The 18,709-nt window shown below is 36.1% G+C and overlaps 1 protein-coding gene across 5 annotated transcripts in view; it reads left to right on the top strand.

Annotated features, from left to right (window-relative positions):
• The window catches only part of syt1a (synaptotagmin Ia), a 310,241-nt gene that overhangs the window by 282,798 nt on the left and 8,734 nt on the right, over positions 1 to 18,709 (top strand). For all 5 annotated transcript variants that reach the window (XM_088922848.1, XM_088922846.1, XM_088922847.1 and 2 more), the window contains one exon: positions 17,360 to 17,493. In XM_088922848.1, coding sequence (XP_088778974.1) covers positions 17,360 to 17,493 — 134 coding nt within the window. The remainder of the gene's footprint in view (positions 1 to 17,359; positions 17,494 to 18,709) is intronic.

Below are 18,709 nucleotides of genomic sequence, written 5' to 3'. Positions count from 1 at the left end.
AAGAAGCTGGATAAGATTTTTGGATCAAGAAGCTACTAACTACCAGATGAGCCAAATGGCCTTTTCTCATTTTGTAACCTTTCTTACATGTATGTTCTCATGATGGATTAGTTTGGTAAGGAAAAAATCACTCTATTAACTTTAGTTTCAAGGGAGCCTCAGTGATGAGATTTATTCACATACAAAACACCATCATTTGAAAGTATTCTGCAGAATTTGAGATATTTTATTAATGATTCAAATTAGTTTTGAAATATCTAATTTAAATGCTATCATCAGATTAGTAAGACATTAAATCACTTTTATACCCATTGGATTATGATGCTTTTCTGCACAACCCCCCTCAATATGACTTGATGTAGGATTTCTATATGTAAAAATGAAACTTGAAAAATGAATTCAACCTACTTTTTATATTTGTATATATGTATAAATGTATTATTGGACACTGAGTGAAATAACTGAAATGAAGCTAAACTTAGAGAACAGCACTACAATACTGATGGGGGTGGGGTGCAAAATCACAGTTCTGGAACAGCAAAAACAAAAGTAAATTAAAGAAGAGAGAGAATGTTCATCTGGAACGGGAGACAGCACTTGGCATTTCACTCAATCTTCCACCTCGCAAACAGACTCTCCCAGCAGATCATCCAACAACAAGAGGACCCTCAGAATCTGAAACAAAAAATGTCAGTAGCACTTCAATCTTTTCTTGCCAATTTCTGCTTTTTCTCATCCATCATATATCTGATATTTTTTTTCTAGTCTGCCTTGGCATTATAAGATGACATTTCTCTCAATAAACAGGTATTTTTATATGCAGTATACAGTATATTGTTACAAATGGGGGGTTACAAAAATGGTGAATAACAGCAATTGACCTAGTGGCTTAGTCAATAAATAAAATACATAATCAACTTGTAAAGATTTTGCCAAGAATATACTTGAGTGGTTGGTATTGATAGAGGCACATTAATTTTTTATCTCTGGGAGAGCTTTGGTGAAAAGAATAATAATTCAGGCAAACTGGATTATACATATAGTACAGTATATTTATCAACAATGACCATACACACACTACATACAACACACAAGTTTCCCTATGTACGGCACAAGTCCACAGACAAGGCGTTTCTGAGACCTATGTTTAGACCACCCCAGACTGCTACCAAGCATCTGAAGTTTTGAAACAAGTTAAAGGTTTATTCCATGCTGAAAAGAGAAGAAAGGAAACACAACTTTTTGGCTGTGGAGCCTTCTTCAGGTGGTCCTCTTCTTCTTCCACATCTGACAATATAGTGTCCCCATCACTATACTGGGGCATTAGGACCCCCACAGACTGCAGAGTGAGTGCCCCCTACTGGCCCCACTAATACCACATCCAGCAGCAACCTTAGTTTTTCCCAGGAGGTCTCCCATCCAGGTACTGGCCAGGCTTACATCTGCTGAGCTTCAGTGGACTGCTAGTTGTGAGTTGCAGGGTGATATGGCCAAGTTTACAGTGACAGCTATTACACACTTTATCTAGATTCTTAGAGACACTTCCTAGTCACCTATAGCTGTAACAATATGAACAAGAATATATCAATTCCATGCTGAAAAGAAGATAGATTTAACACATTTCTGCCATTGGGTTTCACACCAAAGAAGGCTCAACCACCAAAATGTTTTGGTTTGGCTTTCTATTTTATATCATGGAAATAAAGATTTGTATACTGATATCTATTTAATTAGCCTATTGCTTTGTCTTTATTCCTACTGAGCTAGTATACAGTAGATCTACCCATTAAACCTTGAGAACACAGATGCAAGGAATCCCATCTGAAATCAGCAGCAGTATTAGTTTAGAGTCTAACTGGAAATGTGCTGGGTCTGGCATATTTGTCAAGGATGTTTACACTGGACGCCATCCAGCAAAATAATTGTTTCAGTAGTTTAGTTATGTCCTAATGAGAGCGATAAAGGGAAGAAATAAGTAGAGAGTGTTTGTTGTGACTTGCCTAGCAAAGGAAATGGCAGTCTAGACATAAAGTTATTTACAATAAAATAATTGTAAAACATAAAGTTTATGTATACTTGTTTATTGTTTCACAAATAAATTCAAAATTCTGTTGAAACATTCTGTGACTCTTACAAGAAAATATACTTTCATAAACAAGAACTTTCATGAACATACTTGAAGTTACCTTGCATTGGGAAGGAAGTTTACATTTAATTGGAGTCAATCCGGTTTCAGAATACTGCTTAGTCAGTTAGGGAATATATGTACTGTATCAATTTGATCATGTTCACAAGAGTATAGATCCTTTAATATGGTTGAGTGAGGTGTTTTCTTAAATATCTGCTTAAACTACGTATGTGCTTGAAAATGTTATTGTGCTTTTGTGTCAATATTTTGTAAACCTATTGTGACTTATAAATTGGTACAAACAAAACCAGTTTCTCAAACCAAAACCCAGTGTCTAATGCTTTGGTTTGTAAAGGACAAGCCTAAAATGCAGCCTCAGAAGAGCTGTGCAGGGAATTTGAGACAGCCATTGCAGTTCTTAGAAATCCTTTTGATTACAAGATTCCCAACAATATTCAATCTGCTTTTCCAAGGGTTCCCTTGAGCACAGAATGGAACATAAACAATGAAGTTAGTAATAAACAGAAATTATAAATGACAATTATATTGTCCATGATTTTGAAAAGAAGGGAGAAAAGGTTAATTTCAAAAGCAGTTGAATGAAAAACAAATTGAAATATATTCTTTTTTGTTGGCATTTGTTAGTATGCTTTGTCTGCAGAGAAAGCCTTTCCATGTGGCACATTATTGTTAACGTTTAATTTCACCAGCATTCTTGCACAGTAGAAAATGTATTGTAAATGTTATTTAGTATTTTGCAAAAATGCACAGCTGGTGACAATATAATCTATGGCACAAAGATGTTGTTCATTTTGTGTTTTTTTAAGATGCAGCATTGATGCCTACTAAATATGTCTGTGGGTCAGTCAACTAAGGTTGCTGTGTAGATTATTAATAAGAGACATAAGTTTTTTTCTGTACAAATGAAATGGTCAATATTGTGATGTGCTGAAGTAACAGTGAAACAGACAAAAACTGAAAAAACTTTACTAGTGTCAAACCGAAAAGAGTCATGTAGGCACATTCATAAGAATCTTTACATATCACGGACGTATCTCGTACTTCAGTTTTACACGTATGAAAATGTTTCTCAGAAGCTTTGTCAGATGGCTCACTGCAGTAGCCAGAAATAATGGAACATCGCTGAGCTCAGTTTCAAACCCCCTGCCTGTTGCAGGATATTGAAGGAGGTGAATGCCTGATTGGCAGAAAGGTCAGTCACATTTAAGAGACCAATAGACTGAGACAGGGTGACATGAGGTCATCCAGCTAGGACAACAAACCCTGTTTGCTGAATTTCCCAGGGAGAGTTTTCAATTTTCAGATACATGTAAATCATTCTAAAGCAAAGTTCAGAAGGTAAACAAAGAACAGGGTCTTAAATCAATAGAGGTAGCTCTTATGTTCATAATATTTTTCAATGCTTTTTTAGAATATCCATTAAACCTTTAAAACACTTTTGGAAATGAAAATGTGGTGCATGTAATGCACCGTAGGTTTTGTCTTTGGGACAGTAAATGTTCTGTCATTCTCTTGTGTTGTACTACACAAGCTAATGAGCTGTTTTATTGCTGACTGATGGACCTTTCTGAAGTAATCATCAAAGAGTGCAGGGATCTATTATTAAAGAACTCCCACTGTCCTCCATCACTCACGATGGACAGAAACAGAAAGAATTCCACATTTAGATTTTTTTTCTTTTTACGTGTAAAGAATTGTTTAGTACAAGAGTCTGTAAAATAGCACCAGTCTGCAGATTTAAATAAAAGCATCATATACTTTATGTTTGCAGTTGAGCTTCTAGGCATTTAGCTCCAATGACTGATCTTGCTGAAAAGCAGAAAAACAATTTGAAAAGGTAATTGAAGATTGTGGGTTGTTACTGTCTCGGTTTGCAGCAAAATGCTTGATGCCGTTATCTGAATGCCTTTGGGCTGTGTAGGTAAGTGGCCCGTCCAAGTGATTAATGTTGTCTGAGGAGACAAAATAAAAATGGCAGTTATTTCATTGCAATATTCATCTTTGCAAGATATTGATCCATATAAAGTAATATAGTTGCTCCTTCTCTGGGCCCCTGTTTTGTATATTGGAAGGTTGTACTTAATCTTTTCTTGAAGCTCTAAAATATTGTTACCCAAAGTTTAAGCTATTTTCACTTAAACATGTCTCTCTATTGTGACATCCATGAATAGTTTACATCAAAAATCATGGAAAGGTATTCACACAATATATTCACAATCAACAAATTATTTTGCTCCTAATGGTCAGCAAATTATCTAAGCTTGTAAATGCTGATTGCTTCTAATTACATTACCCAAATGGAAGGTGTTTGTTTATGAATGTTACCATGTAGCTGATTTTGGCACGTCTGGTGCTTGTCAGAATGTATTGCCATGTACCACATATAGGGTTTGATCCATTGCGACCTGGTTGTTGTGTTTCAACCAGAAGTTGTGTTTTCGGACTGTGTATTTGTGCAGATATTAATGCACCCCGGAGACTGTCTAGATGGATAGATCTGTCACAGCTGATGCTATGTTTGAGGTGTGAGCTAGCTGCAGGGGCACCCACTGTCTTACATATTATTCAGTCACAGTAAATTCAGCTACTTTACTGTGTGTGAAGTTCTTACATAATTTCTACTGAATAAGGCATAACAAACCATAATCTTCAAATAACAAATATCACGTAAACTGGAGGCTTGTAGTTACAATTTTACTGGTATTATTTATTTTTTATTTTTTAAAATACCACAAATTGAAAAAGTACAATTTGATATACAGTATACAGTTATTGTCATTTTACATTGACATTTGCTATTTGGACCAAGTGAACATGTAGAGAAGTGTCAATAAATATGAAAACAAATTATGATGCATAACATTAAAAGACAATGAGAACTTAAATACTCTGCACACTGTATATCATGAAACAGTTCTGTACAATAACCCAGCAGGACATATTGGCATCTTGTATCTGGGTATGTAAGAAAGCATTTCTTTCAGAAGGTATCAGAACTGTAGCATGTCCTCCTTATTGTAGGGGATACGTTACTGAACTGTCCATAAATAATAAAAAATGCCTATACTGTACTTGGAAAGAGCTCTCCTATGCCACATATACAGTATACCATGGGTATACCTAATAGACCAAGGTAATCAACACAAATATGCCATGTATCGCAACAGCATGACACACTATAATTATAATACTGTACAGTGTTCTGTTTTAAAAATAAATATTATAAAAGTTAACATTAAGCATGTCCCTTTACTGTAAGTGAGCACAGTAATCTTCAGGAAGATGTGGTGAAGTTTGAGAGAGGTGTGGTGGGCCTTGCGATCTTGTCATGTGATAGAATGTTGTGTTTCCTTTCTTTTCTTTTCAGCATGGAATAAACCTGTTACCTGTTCCTTATCATTCAGGAATGGTGCCCTCAAGGGAACTTATTATTTATTCACCCACATGCTGTCCACACCCCTTTTTTCATTATTTTTCATCAAAGTGAAGTCATGTTTTTCACAACAACAACTGTCTGCGGCTTATTTGTTTCATGTAGTAAATCAACCTTTAGGAATTCCACAGAAACTTTACGCTCTGCATTTTGCTGTCCTTGCACTTTCTGCACAATCCTTGTGGGATGCTTACATGTTCTCTGCTGTGTGTGTAATTTCTGAATACAAACCATTTTTATTTCCATAATCATCTTTGGCAATCTAAATGATTGTTCAGATCTGTTTCAAATCTATTTTGTTTAAAGATCATCCCTTAACAAGAGCTAGTTCATTTCATACGAGTTTTAAAACATAAAAATATGCTTTAAAACAACCGTACAGCAGCAAAATAATTTTTAAAACTTGTTTGTTGCATTTAGTTAAAAAAATGTTTTTCCAACTCTGTTGTGCCGAAAATTCTGTTCTTCAAAATATTGTTCACTTTTAGATTTGATTTCTGTTGTCCTTGTTTTCCCTTGAAATATGTGAAATTATGATTTGAAAAGTTCTCAGAATTCAACCAGTTTAATTGTATTTCACTTTATTTTTTAGTCTATTTGGAAATTGGAGTTTGAATAACCACAAAGATATTTAGAGGAAGGTTCTGGCACCTTTAAGAGAATTAAGTCATTGTTTAATTTTAATAATTGTTTAATTGGATCTACTTTTATCTTCATCTTGGGTTTTATTTCATGTTGTAGTTTTAAACTTAATTTAAAAAGCAAGTTAGAGCAACTTTAAGTTAATTGTGACATGATAATCCAACTGTCACTACTTAAGTTGAGGTGTGTGGTCTGTGCAGGGACATACTGCTGTACGCAGTCAAAATAGGTTTCTCTTCCATTGATTTTTTTCTACTGACCCTAGCCCAGAAATCCCAAGTGCTTCTTGATTGAGGTTTTGTTTTGCTCTCATTTGCCAGTGACTGATAAGGTAAAATAGTGTTTTAAATACATCACAACCACATTACAAAGGAAGTCCTTATCAGGGGTCACACCTATCAAAAATGCATGCATGGGAAGCAGCATGACAGCACTGCCACTGGAGTTTGTGGAGGTTGATACCCTGTGGCTTTGAGTGCATTGACATTTGTCACTGCTCTGTGAGTCACCCAACCATAAACCCAATTATGGGACCTCATGTGTGCTACAATACAGATTCATTTTAAGTTGTTTTGTGAGGCATTTGATAACAGTGAAATCCACAAAAACAGGACATGTCATTTATGTAACAGACCATAAACTGACCCTGCTGATGTGCTGTACTACAGGACACAGCATTTAATAATTGCTGAAGTAAACGATTGTAAGTAAATAATTGAAGTAAACGATTCAAAAAGAAGTAAACAAAGGTCATATAATGAATGATACAGATGCAAAGGAGATGGAATTTTCAGATTGTATTAAATTATATTTGAACAGTCTAACTGTAAGTAAACATTTTTCCATAGCAAGGAAGAGGTTGTTTCAAGTAACAACACCAGAAAAGGTTAATAGATCTTGTCACTGGTGGTGCTGTTAGAAGGTCTCTAGGGAACCTTAAAAAACATGGTAATAGACTTCTTTATAAACTGGTCCTGTTTAAAAGTTTATACAACTAAATTTGACTGTTTTGTTGTATAACTTGTATATTTATGCTTCCACATTCTAGCTGTTTTATAGAAGCAGGATCCTTTATTTTACCTTCAAAGTTTGTTTAGAATTTATAATGGTTCTTTGTTCACTATGCATGACATCTTTACTTTATGTATATAGTCTCTAACCAAAGTCCTACATATAGTGAAAGTCACGATTTTGTCTAAAGAAATTCAGTAGGTTTTGTAAATCGTATTATATGACAGCTATACCCTGAAGAATATGATGTTTTTTCCAAGTTTTTTGAGTGTTTTGCTTTCCATACATAGAGTCCTAAATGAAAAATAAAATGTTTTGAAGCCCAGCTAGCTGTTATTCTTCATTATTCCTCTCTTCTCCCACATACGGAGGGTATTTTTTTGTTTTTAGATTTTTTTATTGTCTGTGTGACTAATTTGGCTTTGATCTTCACAACTAGGTCGGCATGTAATTAGTTTTAAATTGCCTCAGAAGCAAAATTAAGATATTCAAATTCACTTACAATATGAGTTCTAAAGGTTTGTCCTATCTTCCCTACAACACGTCTTAATTTTCTATAGCACCGTGGTGCCTTCTGTCTTTTGGGAATTTAAAAATTTAAGTACATTTGCAAAACATAGGACCTGCTCCTCTGCCAGCTGAAATTATTACCGTAAATATAACATACTGTGCCCTCCTAAGTATTTACAAAGTGTGTTTGTTCTATTTACAGTGATGAGTTACTATATACCTGATAATTCTGTGAATTCCAGAAATAACTAAACCTTTGACATTGTTAAAGTGTTCTTTTCCTATATTTCTGAAGACGATGGGGGGTTCCTCATTTAAATGTGCCAAGTGATCAGAGAACACTTTCTCTTAACTACCAAGAATATGAAGCAACTAGCTGTTATGTTTGTGATGTGGATGGGTTATTACTGAAATTTTTATGCAGCTGGATCAGTTGAATTTGAGACAGTGAAAACAAAAAGCAGAAGAAAAACTAGATAAAATAGAAAGAGTCTCTAGAAATATATTCTATATATATATATCACAAGGAACAAGCAATAAGTTGCAGAACAGCTCATTGAGTGTAATGAATATGTACGAACAGGCAGCTCCATAAAAGGTTGTGTCAGAATTGAGAAGAAAGTAACCAAATTCAAATTACCATTATCTAAGTGCATTATACAAAATGGCTGATGCATTAGCTTTACTCCATGCACATTAGTGAAATGCAGGTTCGTTTAACCAGTTTTGTGAAAACACCTGCGGCATTTCATCTCTAACACCATTCATCATTTCCCCATATCCTTTTCTCGTTACGACTGAGTAACAAATTGTAGTTTATCTTTTATCTAATGTACTAAAATGAACCCACTGTGAGAGTGCAGGTGCAAACACGGCTGTTTATTTGGGTTTTCCTCTCCACAGTCCTGAACCTTCTCATCCAAGAAATAAATGCCTTACAGTGGAGAAAAAATTATATAAATAAAATCAGGTATTACTTCCAAGGCTGCTGATCCCAGCTATCTGCTCTTATTGCATGGTACAATTTGTCTTTCATGGTACAGTATGTTGTGTTTTGATACTGTACATAGTATATAAGCTCTTTTATAGTAGTAGCAATACTTTTTTATTGATATTTTAATAAGACATTTTAGAGTATATTACCTAGTTTTTAGCTGACCTCACTGTGCTCTAGGAAGCTCTGTGATCACCGGTTAATGCATTTCTAATTGTGAATAAAAATAAATTATTATCATTCAAGCCAAATAATTATTAATGAATTCCTGACATGCAAAAACCATATATTAAGGTAAACGTGCACATGTAATACCTTCACCCTCCAAAATAGTTTCAGGTCTTATTAGCTGAAAGGTTTTATCAAATGTAGATTTAAACATATGCAGCTGCAGTATGTGAACTTGAACTGAATTAGGGGGATTGGCAGTGGAAAATCATTGTTCATTTCTTTTTCCATTCTGTTTGTGAACACAAGCGAAGCTCTGGCTTATGAGATTTCCTGGGTTTCTGCCCATCTGAATTAAGGTGACTGGCAATGTTTTGTTCTTCAACAGGAGGTATTCAAATAAGAAGCTGGACTCCTGTGTGGGTGAGAACTGCTGTGGTTCTCACTGCTCACACACTCCTAGCTGAGGGGCCTCAAGCTCAGCTTTAGAAGTTGCTTTCTCTGATAACGTTCCCCTAATCCTTTTGTTATGATGCCTGCCCCTGAGAATTGAAAAAAAATATAAATGCAGTACATCTCACTGTCAAAATGCTGGTGGGACGACCAAAAATAAATTCTTTCCGCTGCTATTTTAGTGCTGAAGATGCTAACAGGCTTTTGTTTGAATTCTGGCTGCAATTATGTGCTTAATGAACTCTTCTTTATCTGCAGTATTCAGCTGATGGTATCAGGAACATTAGAATAAGTCTACAGAACCTATGGAATATGTGGGACATTTTCCCCTCCTTTCGAATAAGCCCTGTCACAGGCGTTTAAGTGGTTTATAACTGTGCTGCTGTGTGAGGAGAGAGTTACACTGTGGCCTGAAGCATTTGTGTGGGAGTTGGAAGTTCTGTCACAGATCATTCTTCCAGCAGAAAATCTGAAGTGGAAGCAGCAACTTCAGGCCTGATAAATTTCTCCTGTCAGGCTCCTGTCATTGAATCGTGCTAGACTGTTAATGGGATTGTGGTAAAACCCCAAAGAAAAGAAACAAACTTTGAAAAATACTGTAGCAAGTAAGCCTTATTCTAAAACTGAGGATTTCTCATTTTATGGTTCACAGAACACCTGCACTGCTTCCAAATTCAAACTTTTATCTACTGCCTGGTAATTGTAATGTAGTAATTTTACTGCATGATCTGATTTAAATGCTTGGTATCATGTTTTGTAGTTTCATTTAAAAACTCCTTCCATCCACCCATTCATCCATTTTCCATTTTACAGCTTTATCCAATTCAGGGTTGCAGGGAAAGGGGAGGCATAGCCTATTGCAGCAAGCAATGGGCACAAGGCAGGGTACAACCTGGGCGAGATGCCAGTCCACCTCATGGCAGACAACACGAACACCAGGGACAGTTTTCCTACAAGTGTGTCTTTGGACTGTGGGAGGAAACCAGAGCACCTAAAAGAAACCCACTCAAACCCAGGGAAAACATACAAACCCCACACACAGTTGGCACCCCAGGTCTTATTTAATAAGCCTAATGTGTTAAATGAAACAGAACACCTGGGTCTTTTTGTCACAGGGTGAAATATTTAGCAGAATACAAGTAAAAACAAACCAACATACCACCCAGTGTACATGTACCCTTACCGATGGGGCAAACGTGAGACTGACATACTGTACAAATCAATCCATGTTACCAAATAAGCAGAATATAGTGCACAATGTAAATGCCTGTCAGCAGGGGGCAGTGCGATCCTGCAGTAAGAACCAAAGAACTTTTGTATTGTCTTTTCATGGCAAGGAAAGTGATAGGAATTGATTTCATTAACAATCAAGAAAGCAGAGGTCATGGCATATATTATCTAAGATTTAAATATAGTAATTCCATAACTCTTAGGCCTGACAAAAAGCAAACCAGTTTAGTAATCGATTCTTCCCAAAAGGTAACACTGGGAGTCTTAAGCATTGACCCATACCTCCAGTGTAGAATTTCAAGACATGTACTGTGTCAAAAATGATTCTGCAGTGGCAGGATTATCCATGTAAAGAAGAAAAGAAACAAAAAGACAGCCAATGACTTCCAGTGTTACACTTCACTTGTCCCAATATGTTTTTGCCAATCTGTTAAGAAATTAATTACCTAGAGTGTCCTTTTACAGCTCTGTGCCTCAAGGAGTCTTAATCTTAATTCTAACATATTGATCTAAAACATTTATACTAATTAGCTATTAAGGGAAAAGCCAGGCAAAACTGTGCATTATTAAAACTGGTTGATTTTTTTTGCAGAATCTCTTTAATGTAATATTCTTGCCATCAGTTAAATTGGCTGGAAGCTCCAGACATTCCCAGCTGATTGTCTCTTCTGAAAGTACAAACAGTTCTGCACTGTTTGATTCCTAATATGGTAACAACAGAGAGTTCAGTGTTAGTTCCAAACAGGGCCTCTTCAGTCTGTGGAATGCAGCGTGAAAGCTTTCCTGTAGAGATAAAAGTGTTTATATCAGCTGAAATACAAGGCTGAAATGGAGAGACTGCAAATTTAAAGTGCTGTTCAATGTTTTAACAGTCAGGTTCTCCTGTCAAAATGAATTATTTTTTATTCTAACAATAATTGCCAACAGTTAGGTTAATGCAAACCACTGTTCATTAATACAGCAAACAAGCTTTCAATCTTTACATTGCCATTAAAATTAAATGTATGAATATTGCGGATAGAGCTGTCCTGATATGCATGATTCCAAATGGCAGTCAGCCATAGCTTTTATTTATCGATTGGAGAGAACATTAGGAATCTTGAGCTAAAGGTATTGATTCTGTGTATGTTTTGGTGCTCATTTATACCCACCTGTTGTCTTCTCATTGGGGGTTGCTCTTTGCTACAGATAACTTTGCCATGCTTCCAGCCGCAAGGATATCTTTCATATTCCATTTATTCCCTTTTTACATGTAGACCTTGAAGTTGTGATGCACAGGGCTACAACAAAACCAAACCTGCCTAATTGTTTTGTAGACTCATCTCTGTCCATAGATTAATACCAGCTGCAATGTTTAGCCAGAGTTTAGCCAGAGGCAGTTAAATAATGGCAACTACTTTCCACCAGGAAATTCAGCTGACACCATCAAGCTCATTCAAATGCAGCTTGATAAATACAGTATACACTTTCTAAAAATGAAGACTAAAGAAAAGAAATTCTGCAGTATCACTCCGGTCCCCTAATTATTATTTATATCCTGAATTTGTTCAGCGTTTCCTCACTTCCCACTAAAGCTGTTATAGTTTGCGGCCTTTGATGTTACATACAAGTAATTTGAATTGTAAAAGCAATTACAAAATTCAGTCAGCTTTTGATGTTAGGAGAACTAAATGTACATTTTGCCTTGTAAGTTGTTTCTACATTCATCTTCAGTAGTTCTATACGGATGATAGAAAAGCAGAAATAAGAAAAAAATATACTTGGCTGCACAGCAGCAGAATATGGTCAATTTACGCAATGATACAGACATGAAGAAAAGCTTTTCTGTTTGTTTCATGCTGCAACAAAACAGTGCCTTAGACACACCTTGTTTGTAAGTGAATTGCAGCCACAATACAAATGACTGCCTAATTTCTAAAAGGCACAAAGGATTACAGTAGATCAAAACAAAAAGCTAAAATATTATTACTATATACATTTTCTGTAAAACATCTACTATTGGAGAATTGAAGATTCTAATTTAGATAGTATAGACGCAGTTCTTATAACACATTCTTATGCATAGTATGCTTTTTTATCAGAAACCCAATGACATTTCACAACTTTACAAGAAATTAGCAGCCTGTATCTTTTTTCACTTTGTTTCTTCAACTGCTAGGAGTAAATTTAATGCTGAAGCAGTAGCCAGTCCAATGTAATAACTGTTTGTTCTAGCAGAGTGGTAAGATAATAATAATAATTGCCTATATTTATATAGCGCTTTTCTGGACACTCCACTCAAAGCACTTTAGAGGTAATGGGGACTCCCCTCTCCCACCACCAATGTGCAGCATCCACCTGGATGATGCAACGGCAGCCATAGTGCACCAGAACACTCACCACACAGCTATCAGCTATCAGTGGGGAGGAGAGCAGTGTTATGAAGCCAATTCATAGATGGGAATTATTAGGAGGCCGTGATCGGTAAGGGCCAATGGGTAATTTGGCCAGAACGCCAGGGTTACACCCCTACTCTTTTCGAGAATCAGGACTGGGATTTTTAATGACCACAGAGAGTCAGGACCTCAGTTTTACATCTCATCCGAAGGACAGCGCCTGTTTACCGTATAGTGTCCCTGTCACTATACTGGGGCATTAGGACCCACATGGACCGTAGGGTGAGCGCCCCCTGCTGGCCCCACTAATACCTCTTCCAGCAGCAACCTTAGTTTTTCCCAGGAGGTCTCCCATCCAGGTACTGACCAGGTACTGACCAGGCTCACACCTGCTTAGCTTCAGCGGGTTGCTAGTTGTGAGTTGCAGAGTGATATGGCTGCTAGCTAATAAATAGCTTTCTGCAGAAATTGAAATTAAAATGGTTGTGGAGTGTGCGTTTGCGTGTTTACAGTATGAGTATTCTTTTTCATTTTCCCATCTCCCTAAATGAATATAGCAAATATCAAGGCCTAGACCATCTAGGGCCTTTGAATAGGATGTCACAGCAATTAAAAGAGACATCAATTGTGAAGAAATTTCAGACTTTGTAATAGAGGAGTGATGACACTCTGAAAGTATTTTATCCCTCAAGCTGCAGTGGAAATAAGCTAAGGCTTCTTTATGACAGTTTCCACGTAAAAACTGACAGATACCAGTGGACTAGGTGGAGGCAAAGTCCTTCAATGAAAGACTGGGAAAAAAGATGAGAATTAGACTATCTGCTGTCAGGAGCCATTAAATTTCAAGTAAGATCATTTTTTTTCTCTGTGCAGTTATGCATAATGAGATATAATAAATAAATACATACATAATAAAAAGCTGTATATAGTATTAAAATTATAAAATAAACCTACATTCTTGACAATACTTTCCTACTGGCAAAATGGTAAAAAAGGTATGTCCTTTGATGAGTTTTCAGTTAACCTAGTAGCTGCAATTTAAAATGTATTTTCAAATTAGTTCTTGTGTAAATGAAAACTTCAGTTAGTTGTATTCCAGTTTACTTTACAGGTTTAGCTGAAGTAATTTTGTTACATATCAAACAAGTCAGTTAAGAAATATTTCCCATGCTTTTAGAATCATTCTTACGTTATTCTCATGCTCAGCTTCACCTAACGTGCTTAACAAATCCTTTCCTTGGGAAAATTTTATACTGTATATACATTCCTAACCTTCAGTACCTTTTGAACAATTCCATTTCAAATACAAGACTCTTTCCTCTAAAATGTTCTTCTGGTTGATTAGCATTCTGAGAGCATAAATAAAACATAAGTACCGCCTTAACAGCTTGATTGCTAATGATAAAACTGGAAGGCTGATAGACGTGATTGCATCCCTAACAAGGGCTCTTCACCTGATTACTAGATGGATTATTAGGAGTTGAAGTGCAAGACAGTAGAAGATTGTCTTCAGGAGAACTAGATATAACACTGTGAAAAGGAGACTATGGCTCCTACAAAGTCTGAGGCTAGTATAAAAGATCCATTCTACACACACTGCACATGTGCAGTCCTCATCTGTTTCTGGCCTCCAGACCCTACAATGATTGTGAAGTACAGTATGAAATTTGTACTCAAAAACACACTAATCAGTCAAGCAGGCTTTTAATTTATAAAGCCTAATGCAAATTTCACAAACCACTGTGAAACCATTTCATAATTAACAAAAATCCAAGAAATTAAAAATAAGTTTTAGTCCAAGTTTAAATGCAGTCACTGACTCTAATCAGTTAATATTTAGAACTACACAGCTTTGGCACATACAGTGTCTTTCAAACACATTGAGACCCTTGCACAGTTTTCGCATTTTATTGCATTAAAACTTTCTTTCATGACACTTTGAACTAACAATGTGTTATATATACAGCATATTTTACACATTTAAAGGAAAAAAATAAGCAAATATATAATTAATATGAACTAAAAGGAATAACTCATGGTTGTATACAAACCCTTTGCTGTGTTAAACCTAAATTAATTTACATGCACAAAATTCCCCTTCACAATTAGTCGAGTGCAATAATAGTAATTTACATGTTTCCAGAATAAAATACACCGATCTCTGGAAAGTCACTCAGGGAGATTGAAGAAAAGATTGAACCATGAAAACCAAGAGGCTTTCAGAACAATTTAGGAATACACCAGTATAAAGAAACACATTGGGGTAACTTTTATGAAATAGTCTGAAAACTGAATATTCCTTTGAGCATACAGTAGTTAAGTCAAAAAAGACACTTAAAACAGGCTGTCCCACCAAGCTGACTAGCTGAGAAAGGATGCAACTGGTTAGGGATTCTACCATGAGGCCAACACTGACTTTGAAAAAGATGAAGAGTACAGTGGCTGAGATGGTTGAAAATGTCCATTTGTCAGCAATATCCCAGTCACATCTCCAAGGGGACTTTTATAGAACTGAGAAAAACATATCAAATCCCCCATGATGCTTGCAACAAAGCTCCTAAGTGATGCTGATAAGTGATAATGATGAGTGTTTGTGGTCAGTTTGTGGTTGGAATATTTTGTTGTAAATGCAAAGCACTACATCTTATGGAAACCAAACATAGCACATCACTCATTCAGCACCATCCCAACTGTCAGGCAAGGTGGAGGCAACATTGTTATAGTTCTGCTTCTTATCAACAGGGACTTATCAAGATTAATGGGAACATAGATGGAGAAAAGTACTGGCAAATTTTAGAGAAAGACCTGCTTCAGACCTAAAACCGGGACAAAAATTCACTTTTCAGAAAGACATTGATTCAAAGCTACACTGGATGTGTTTTAAACTGAGAAACTGTCCTTAAGTGGTCCAAAGTCCTGATATTATTGAGATCTACTGAGAATCTGTGGGAAGAAGTATAAACTCTTGTGCAGTTTTAGTGCAAGAGATGTGAGAGAGCTGGAGCAAAACAATGGGCAAACATTGCACTGAACTGATGGTGCCAAAAAAACTTGCAGCTGTAATTGTTACCAAGGGTGCTTTCACTATAGATTTTACTTCACAGGTTTGAATACTTATGCAGTCAATATATTTCAGTTTTTCTCTTTACTTTATGCCGACATTTAATGTTATTTATCTTACTCTTAGAGAATGTTCATTTTGAAATGCAGCAAGTTCAGGTTTTGAACAAGATTACTTTTGTGTACGTGCATCATTTTGTAATTCCAAATACAGTACTAGCACTGTACAACGAGAGGGCTCTGATCCCTAGATTTATAACCTGGCTTTGGGAAGAGACTGAAGATCAGCTTCTTGAATGAAGAACACAAAACAAAAGAAGTGTGAGAACACATTTGATCCTTCAGAAACAGAGACCCAGATTCTGTGCATTAGCAGTAAGATTTAAAAATCAATTCTAAGATTAAAAGGCAACCAGTGAAGCAGGAAAGACATATCCTATAACTGTGTAACACTGATTTAATCAAGTCATGGCCATCGCTGTTTTGTACAATTTTGAGATTTACCGTTTTTTAAGTATGCCACACTACTAATAAAAGGACTGTGATAATTAATTGTGGAATGTATAAATGAATGGATGTGTTTCTTCCTATGGCTGTTTCACACAGTCACCTTGGAGAACATTTTTTGGCTTAACACAATGGTAAATTGACCAAAGGGATGCATTAAAACAAGTGCAGACAATGTGTCATCAGGACTGGCATTGCTCACAGACAAAAGGCTTGAAGGGCTTTTTCTGCAGGATTAAAGGATGATTATACTCTGTTTTGGAAGGGGAAGAAGTGCATCACTGCTTGAAATACAGAACGGTAAAGGACTGTGTTAGCATGGTCATTGATTCTTAATGCTGCTGGCCTCAGTGTAGACCACCAACATAACTAGAACTAAATTTTGGTATTTGTTTATTCTTAAATTAACAATGGAATTACGTAGGCCCTAATCAGTGAGACCCGTTGTGCTAGATTACAAAAACTAGCTGCATTTTCCTCGATTTAGAAATGCTTAGAGAGATATGTTTTGGTTTGTAGTACTGTTTTAAGACTATCTTGTAAATATATGCTGTATAAATCCAACCCTGTGTTAAGAGGTTTGAGGTCTGTACAGTGTAGAATGTAGAGACAAAAAGCAATCTTCTGGGATAGTAAACCACATTTTTGTTCCACTATCAATAAAAGTAGGCCCTGTGCTTTTCCTATGGATTTTGTACTACTTTCTATCACTTAATCAGACAAGCAAATCATAATACTCTGAACTTTCATAGCAAAAGTATTTACTGCAGAATTCATTGTAATATATTAGTGCATTTTCTAACCTGTCAAGCTTCTGGTTTCTACAGATCCATATGTGAAAATCCACCTGATGCAGAATGGAAAGAGGCTCAAGAAAAAGAAGACAACAATCAAGAAGAATACTCTTAACCCTTACTACAATGAGTCCTTCAGCTTTGAAGTGCCATTTGAACAAATCCAGGTAAACTTTGGTTCCAGTACGTGAAATGTTCAGATTCTAAGTATGATAGATACTTGGGTGGCTCCAGGTTCTATCAAGATCAATGCAGACTGATTTTTCAAGGAGTGACACAGCACCTTCATTTTAATCTTTATTCAGGTTATTCCTTGTTATAATAGGAATCAGGCATTCCATTGTAGTACAGCTCCAGACTAGTTTATGCCCCCTATTGGCAAACCCCCCAGTTTAGTTCCCAAATAAAGCTGTCACAAACAAGTTACAAAGAAGAGGAGGCCGATTGGTGTATCTAGCCCATATGGAAGCTTTTGATCCAAGACATCCAATTGTTTGAAGGAAGCCATGAATAGCCTGATCAATACAATGGGTTGACTTTGTCAAAGTCTTTGAGGATTGTGAACACGTGTACAAGGTCTGCTCATAATCTCTGTTCGCAACTAAGATAGTTCAGTTTCCGCAGTCTGTCAGTGTAGAACATTCCTTTAAACCCTGGAATGTATCTGGTTGTTCTTGTTCATATTGAAACACAATATTCTAAATGAGGGTTCATTAGTGCATTATACAATGTAACATAATATCCCTTGATCTAAATTCAATACTGTTAACTATGTGATATATTATTTTGTATTGTGTCTAATTTTGTATTTTGTTTGCCTTTTTAATAGTATCCCCACATTCTCTATAAGATGCAAATTGTGTCAACATAAACACCTAAGTCTATTTCATAAGTAATCTCTTTTCTCACTGTTTTGTAATTATAGGTTATGCTTTTACTTTTATGCTACAAGCACATGAAAGGCCCTGCACTTGTCTACATTAGACATCATCTGCCAGGTTTTTGCACAGTCTTGAATTTGATCTAAAATTGTTTTAAATTTCTATTCATGTTTCTACAGTGTCCTCCCAATCCTCCATATTGGTATCATCTGCAAACCTGCCTAGTTTACTAAATATAGCAAAATCTAGATCATTGACACAAGAATAACAGTGGTCTTCATACTGATTTCAGTGGTACTCCACTAATTACATTACCCTAAATTCAACCCCCAAACACCATTAACACCTGGGGAATCTTGTGCAGTGCCCAATAACTTGTTGCATTAAAGGCAGTACTCATCTGCCCAGGACATACTGCCTTCCTATCAACTGTACTAGGTCTGCACCAGGCCATTATAAATAATATATCTCTTTCTATATAATTGTCACTGCTCACTATCAC

The sequence above is a fragment of the Atractosteus spatula genome, chromosome 8 (genome assembly GCF_055471065.1).
Source record: "Atractosteus spatula isolate fAtrSpa1 chromosome 8, fAtrSpa1.hap1, whole genome shotgun sequence".
Taxonomy (NCBI): Eukaryota; Metazoa; Chordata; class Actinopteri; order Semionotiformes; family Lepisosteidae; genus Atractosteus; species Atractosteus spatula.
Note: the sequence above shows the minus strand (reverse complement) of the source record. Positions and strands in the feature narration are given on the sequence as shown.